The sequence below is a fragment of the Echinops telfairi genome, unplaced genomic scaffold, assembly GCF_000313985.2.
Source record: "Echinops telfairi isolate 266 unplaced genomic scaffold, ASM31398v2 ScPeMD7_7457;HRSCAF=8495, whole genome shotgun sequence".
NCBI lineage: Eukaryota > Metazoa > Chordata > Mammalia > Afrosoricida > Tenrecidae > Echinops > Echinops telfairi.
The window spans coordinates 19,806,944-19,814,755 of record NW_022111357.1 but is presented as its reverse complement, the minus strand read 5'-3'; the positions used below and the strand labels follow the sequence as shown (position 1 = coordinate 19,814,755).

General features: G+C 45.5%; 1 protein-coding gene across 2 annotated transcripts in view; it reads left to right on the top strand.

Moving 5' to 3' along the window:
- TMEM50A (transmembrane protein 50A) overlaps positions 1–7,812 on the top strand; it is a 20,596-nt gene extending 12,784 nt beyond the window's left edge. For both annotated transcript variants that reach the window (XM_045299175.1, XM_004705097.2), the window contains one exon: positions 7,497–7,812. In XM_045299175.1, the coding sequence (XP_045155110.1) occupies positions 7,497–7,621 (125 nt within the window). In that variant the 3' untranslated portion in view covers positions 7,622–7,812. The remainder of the gene's footprint in view (positions 1–7,496) is intronic.

Sequence of the window (7,812 nt, the reverse complement as noted above, 5' to 3'; positions counted from 1 at the left end):
TAGCTCCGATATGTAGCGATGCAGACAGAAGCGTGTACAGTATGAGCCAATCAGTGGCAGTAATGACAGAGCATGCGCTGTTACGCACAAACCGCGATAGAGTGAAGCCGCAGAAGTAGAAGCGCGAAGTGGCGAGGGTTCACTGTACTCCTCCTTAAGTGAAGAAATGTGATTCATGTAGTTTTGTTACATAACACTGCCAGAGTTCATTTTAAACCTGGGTCCCTAAGAGTTGGTTTTAGTGGAAGTCTGCTTAAAGGCTTTTTTCCCCCTTAAAATACAGTTCCTGCATGCATTTCATAGTTGTTTATGATTTTAGTGTGTGTTGAATTTGTGGGTGAGGTTTGAGGTGTGGAGGAAAAGGCCCCGTTGGGAATAAGAAGATGATGCCTGTGAATGCCTGCCTCCAGTGCTGAGGGGCCTCAAACGTTTAAACCGGGGCCAGTTCACTGTCCCTCGGACCCGTTGGAGGGCCGGACTATAGTTTTAAAAAAACTATGAACAAATTCCTATGCACACTGCACATATCTTATTTTGAAGTTAAAACAAAAATGGGGCAAAAACACCTGGCGGGCAGATAAATGTCCTGGGTCGGCCCCACGTGGCCCACAGACAGTAGTTTGAGGACCCCTGGACTGGACGGTGCCTGTTGGTACTGTTGGGCAGTTTGATCACGACTCTTGTAGACGAATCCTGATCACAAGGGGAGAACACAAACAGAATTCCCAATTCTCACGGGTCCCAGAGAGTCCATGGAGGCCCTGGGAGAATCTTTCAATCTTAAACCAAAACTATTCCCCGGAGTCTTAGAACTCAACACTAGTGTAGAGTAGTGCTCCAGGGAGACTGCCTGTCCTGAGCAGTGTGCTCTTGCAGATCTAGCGGCAGGGGCGAGAGAGCCAACAAGAAGTGACATGATGAGGTAAGCAGGTTAGGGGACCGTGGGTGTACCACTGTTAGTGGGAGAACACTCAGGAAATAGGCTGGGAAAGGCTGCTCCCCTCAAGAATGCATGCAGTGTCCCGGTGGGAACTGTGGGGTGGTCTGTGTCCTGCTGAGTATGTTCTCAACAACAACAAAAGTAAAACTCATGAACCCCAATACTCTTCTCCAACGTTTATTCTCACACACACACACACTCTCAAACTCCTCTCCAGCTCTTGCACCAGGTCGCTCACTTCTGTAAATACTTGGCTGTATTTCCAGTGACAGCACCAGCAGCTCTTAACCTGGCTTCCATGGGGACACATGCCAAACACTGGTGTTTCTGTGTGTCTGAGAAGAGTGCTTTTCATCAGATTTTCAAGGACGCCCTTATTCCTAAAAAGGTTCGTTAGTTGTCATCTGTTCCAGTTCTAACTCACAGCCGCTCCTGTGTCCCGTGTTGAATTGCACCTGGTCATTCACGGCTGTTATCTTTCTGAAGCAGATCGCTACGTGGGCCAGCTGCAGCACCACCCTGTGACAGCTCTGAAAAGATTATCTGTTAGACCTCTCATCTACCCTTACACAGAAAGATAGAAACAAGTGAAAACCCATCTGCCCGTGAGCCTCTCTTTGAAGTGCGAGCTGTGCCTTTCAGTATTAGTCAGCAGTTAGCATTCACGCCAATTTGTTTCTGGCATTTTTTGCAGTTTTTAAAAATAGTAGAAATGAGAAACAATGTGAACTTAGGTGTAGCAATTTTAGACTGAAGAAGTTGATAAAATCCTTCAATTTCTGCCTCACTAGCTTTGGCAGTTCGTTCCTAAGTTTGAAGTAACAGTCGTATTGACTGGATTTCCTTATATGTGGATAGGTTCCTATCACAGACAGCATCGCGCTTCAGGATAGACCCTCAAGTGCACATCTTGAGGATGAATGCACGCTATCCCTCTAGCTGTCATTCCAGCCTAGGAGACCAGACGACTACCTGCTTCGAGATGGCCACTGCCTGCTTGTAGCTCACTAGCGCCTAGGATAGCCATCTTTCTGTGACTTTCCTCAGTGCTCTTGGAGGGAGCAGACCGTCGGTTGCTCGTAGGTAAGCACGATCAGGATGAAGGTGAAGAAAATGGAAAAGTCCACGAGAGCCAAAATACGACCTTGAGTATATGCTACCTGAATTTCAAGAACTTCTTAAGAACACATTTGATGTGTTGAACACCAATGATGGACCTGGTCAACAGTGAGATGATGTCAAGAGCATTACACAGGAAGAAAAGGGAAAAGTCTAAACTTCCCTGAAAGCATTTACAAGGCCCCAGGAATTGATAGAATGCCAACTGAAATGCTTCCACAAGCTGGTGAAGCCCTGGAAGCAGCACTCGGCCTTCTACGCTGAGAAGTCTGGAAGACAGCCTGCTGGCCAGCTGACTGGAGAGAGCTGTGTTTGCGCCCGGTTCAGAGAAAGATGGCCTGATAGGGTACACAGATTGTAGAACAGTGTCACTGGAATCACAGGCCAGGAAAAGTTTACTGAAGACTTCCACAACAGTTGCAGCAGTACATTAACAGGGGGCTGCCAGAGGTTCAGGCCAGATTCAGAAGGTTCATGAAGAAAGCATGTAACTGATGATGTCAGATGGATCTTAGCCGAGAGCAGAGAGAACCAGGAAGGGGTTTCCTTGTGTTTTCTCAACTACGAGGGGGATTTTTTTTCAAAGCTATGTATTTAAATTTTTTGCAAAACAACCTTAATACCTTCAAAGTACTCTCCATCACACTTAATACATTTGTCAAATCTGCGTTTCCATTCTTGTAAACATTTTTCAAACTCATCTGTTTGGATGGCTGACAGCACTTCCCTCTTTTTTTTCTTTGCTTCTTCTACCTCTTCCTTCATGGTTGCCAAATGGCTGTCCTTTCATGCCCCTCTTCATTCACAGTAACAAAAAGTCACATGGAGCGAGGTCAGGTGAGTAAGGTGTGGGGGGCAAGAGAGGCAGGTTGTTTTTTGCCCAAAACTGTGCACTGAGATGGCTGCGTGAGCAGGTGCATTGTGGTGGTGGCAAAACCAGTCCCCTGTCTGCCACGAATCAGGCCTTTTTGTTGCACACTGTTATGCAATCTTCTCAGCACCTCTCATAGAAAGCTTGATTAACAGACTGACCTGGTGGAACGAGCTCCAAATGCACTATTACCCTTCACATCAGAAAAACAAGCCAGCTTCAGTTTTTGTGGGGTACTCCCTTATATACAAAGGTATTCACCTGTGTGGACCGTAATAAACTATGGGTAGCCTTGAAAAGAGTGCACATTTTCTCTTTTCAGTGTTGCTCAGTGTGTTGTACTCATGCGAAACCTGTAAGTGGATCAAGAGAATACTGCGTAGTTTAAAATCAAGAATGGTGTGTGTAAGGATGTATCTTTCCATTTTTGTTCATTCATTATGCTGAGCAAATAATTAGGGAAACTGGATTATATGAAGAAGAACGCAGTATCAGGATTGGAGGATGACTTATTAACCACCTGTGATATGCAGATCACACAACCGTGCTTACTGAAAGTGAGGAGAACTTGAAGCACTTGCTGATGAAACTCAGAGTTTGCATGGATTACAACTCATAAAGAAGACCCAAATCCTTGCAACTGGACTAATAGGTAGCATCATGCTAAATAGAGAGAAGAATGAAATAGAAAGAAATGAAATGAAATAGAAAGAATGAAATGAAAAAGAAATAAATAGAGAAAAGAATGTTGAGGATTTTATCTTGTTTGGATCCACATTCAATGCTTTTGGAAGCAAGCAGTCAAGGAGGAGCAAATGACGCATTTGTATTAGATGAATCTGGCCAACACCTCTTTACAGTGTTGGAAATGCAGAGATGTTACTTTGAGGACTCAGCCATGGTGTTTTCAATGGCTTTACATGTATGTGAAAGCTGGACACTGAGGAAGACCGAAGAAGAGTCGATGCATTTGAAATGTGCTGGCAAAGAATATTGAAAGTGCCACGCCTGCCAAGAGGACAAGCCACTCTGCCCTGGAAGCAGAGCCAGCATGTCCCTTAGAAGCAAGGGTGGCGAGGTTCACTCGCGTCCTTTGGGCAGTTTTCAGGAGAGACCAGTCCCTGAGAGGGACATCGTGCCTGGTAGAGCAGAGGAAGGCCCTGGCCTGACACCGTGGCTGCAACAGTGGCTCACACAACAAGGTGAGCATGGTGCCGGACCCTGGGCAGTGTTTCGTTCTCTTGTACGCAAGGTTGCTCTGAGTTGGAACCGACTGACCGCATCGAACATCAACAGATGCAGCAGAATACACAACTTCTTTGGGTCATAGTTTGTGGCCTAAATTTGGAATGAAACTCCAAAGGGGGCAAAAAAACCCCAAACATACACAGACTTCAAAGGTTTGTGGAAAATTCCACTATTTTTTATTATACTTACCCAGTATATATTGAATTACATGTTGTATACACACACACACACACACACATATATATATATACATATATATATACACACACACACACTCTTTATACATATATAATTTACTTTTCTATTACGCTTTCCCAGGAGCTTTTTCAAATCTCCTTATAGAAGGCCATTGAGTTTTATGCAGAAAATACATTTTGAGCAATTCTTATGTGCTAGGACCCGTCCACAGTGCTTTACATGTACGGGCTCCTGTAATCCCCACCAGACTCTCCGACAGTGCTGTCTGCACGCTCGTTTTACAGAGGGCAGAAAGGCCCAGAGAAGTTCGAAAGCTACAAAGTGAATAAACTCTAATTTTTGAAAATTTAAAAAATGTTATTATAAAAGACAGAAATATACGCTATCTCCAAAACTTCCTCTTAAAAATCATTTTATTTTACTCAGAACCTCTTTGTTTTCATTTTCAAGAAGTAAAAAAAGATCATATTTCGCTTTTACAGAAAAGGTCCTCTCTTAAGGCTCCATGTTACCGTGTTGTAGCATCTAAACTGGACCGCTTGAGCTGGTGAAGCACAAGTGCTTGTCAGTGGGCGGGGTGAGGTGCCGGGTTCTGAGAGAGGGAGACACTGGAGTGGTGCTGGTACTCGGGGCTTTCTCTCCCTCTCTGGTTGCAGTGCAGAGGCTTAAGCATCTTTGGAGTGTGCCAGGCATCCTTAGCTCCCATCTGCACAGGATTAAAGACGCTCTGGGGAATGAGGACCCACAGCTTCAGCCAGAGGCCAGGGCCAGGCTCAGAGACACTTGTGTGATAGGCAGAGTCCTCAGCCTGTGAGCGGCACAGGTAGCCACCATCTTTCTTTTCGTCTTTACCCCAGCCAAGAAGAGGATAAAGTAAATTTCATCTTGAGATCCTGCTTTTAGCAAAGAAGTTACGTATGTCTTGGCAGAAGATTGAGGGGAAAAATTGAATGGAAATTTTCTCTCTTCCAGTGACAGAGAGAAATGAAAATCCCATCTAGTAGTTCCCACACTTCATGAAACACTGGAAACTTGTCGTTGATTGACTTGTCTCCATCTCAGAATAGTTACGGTAAATACTTTATGCAAGGAGTTTGATTAGGGTCTCCTTTTTTCTCCTATTATACCTATGAAGCCCCAAAACTAAAACGGTTTGTGAGAATACACTACAGGCAAATTGCAATTCAGTGGAACGAATTGACATTTTGATCCGAAGATTTGCAGCAGATTGCTTGCCACCCTGCCTCTGACAGAACGGTTCTCAGCAGCTGCTTAGAAGAAGTGTCTCAGAGATCAGAAACATGTGGCAGGGCCGACAGTGCCCGTCGGATGACAGAGGAGGCCCTGGCTCTCGCCCAAGAAGCGAGACATCTCACATTGCTGGCTAGGATCTGAAATGATCCTGTCTATTTCATGCTCACTGGCAAGAGGAGGCCCTGAGAACAACTCTTTACAGGGGAAGAGCAGATCAAATCACCTTTAGGAAGTTTATTAAATTTTTATAAAGAGTAATTCTAAAGCTTTTGTAAAGATTATAGATGATTTCAAGTTGCTTCTCCCTTCCTTCCCCCTCCCCCATTAAAATCACTGAAATATTTACCTTTATAAAGGCTTTATGAAACGGTAGCAGCTGTGGATTTAGCCTGGGATGTACCAGTCATTGGGAAGCCAAGAGGAATACTAACGTGTGCAATTGAAATACATGCTCCACCTTCAGCGTCGCCGCCCTCACACTCACCCCTGCCCCTGCCAAGCCCTGTCCAATCTGCCTCACTAAAACCTGTTCTCTCTTGCCCACCACATTGTTAATATTTCTGCCCTCATTACCTCCCTCTGTGCCACCTCCCTCATCATTGATCTTCCTAAAACACCCTCACAACTTATCATCACCCTCTTAGAATCTCAGAATTCTGAGCGGACTACACAAGAGCTCGAAACTGGCTGTTGTTGGGCCAGATTCTCCCCACAGTGCATTCTTATTTAGCTTGTACCATTTTTTCTTTCGTTTTCCTGAGCCAACAATTAAAAATCAAGAGATTTTATGTACCAGTCCACATTTGGGGCTCTTGAAAAAGCTAGCAGCTCTGAGGGCTCTGGATGGCAACAGTCCGCCAGGGCTGAGTAGTGGTTCCTTTTAAATAGGGAGGATTGCTCCCACGGTCCCCCTCATCCAGGGCCTGGGACTGAGTACCAGCTGCCCCCTGCAGGAGTGCACACAGTTGGCACTTACCCTCCACTCGTGTAAGGCACCTGAAATCCTTGTGGACATTTTGTCAGCCCTCGGAAGTTGGTCTTCCAAACCTTGACACCTCCATTCTCGTCATTCTTCATCTCTTCCCAACACTGATGTAGCCAGGCTGGACTCTGCCTTGTTCTTTTCGGTGCATAGACGTGCCCTCTTGCCCCTCTTAGAGGGAAGCCTTGAGAGCAACTGCTGGCAGGGTTTCTTCTCCGCTGAAGACAGCAGTGCGCGGTGTGCGGACACGGTCCCGACACCCATCTGCTCCTTTCCTGAGTGGTCTCACGTTTCTGTGACTGGGTGTAGTTCCCTCTCCTGAAAGTCTTCCATCATCCCACCAGCTCTCATTCCTGCCAACCTTCCATTCAGCCTCCTGCTGCTTTCTCCATCAAACCCATCTCCAATGTCAGCTCACGATCCTTTCCTAACACATCCAGGCAGTCCTGACTTTCTACTTCTATGTTTGTTTAACATTTGGCATGGACACACCCCTTCCCCCCATATTCCCACATTGGCTCCTCAATATCAGTTACTAGAGAGCAGGAGCCACATCTGATGTACCTGGAAAACCCTGGCACAGATCAGCATGTGGAGTGAGTTGGATAAAATCGATGTGTGATCGCTACATACTGACTGGTGGTTAACGTTTTCAGTGACGTGCCTCCAGTCGTCCGGTGTCCAGAGCAGACATACGATGGCGGTCAGCTGAGTGCAAGGAAGGAGTCTCTTCTCGGAATGGCCACTCTGTCTGGATACATTCCGGGATTTGTTTTCCTCCAGCCCACCGATAACTTTTTGTTGCTAGTTTCTCAATTTTCTCAGAATCATCCACCCCTTTCCCCAAACTCAGGTAATGATACCCTTTTCTGTTTTATTCACAGAGGACTGGTTTTTAAGTTCGGCCGCACTGAAGACTTATGGCAGTGACCATGCATTGCACAGCTCCGTGCCCTGCGTCGTGGGCTCTGTCTGCTCGCTCCCAATCTTTTGTAATGCCGTTTTCTAAACTTATTTCTGAGGGTAGTCTCGGCTGAAAGTGCTCTCACTAAAATCATGAGAACGTCCAGTGGAAACAACCAAATTCCCTATTGTAGTTTGCACTTATGCAAGGTTAAAGGACAAGGTTACACATGAGCAGTTTTTTATCAAATTTTATCATGGTATATAATTTGTAAAAATAAAAAATTATGAAAGGAA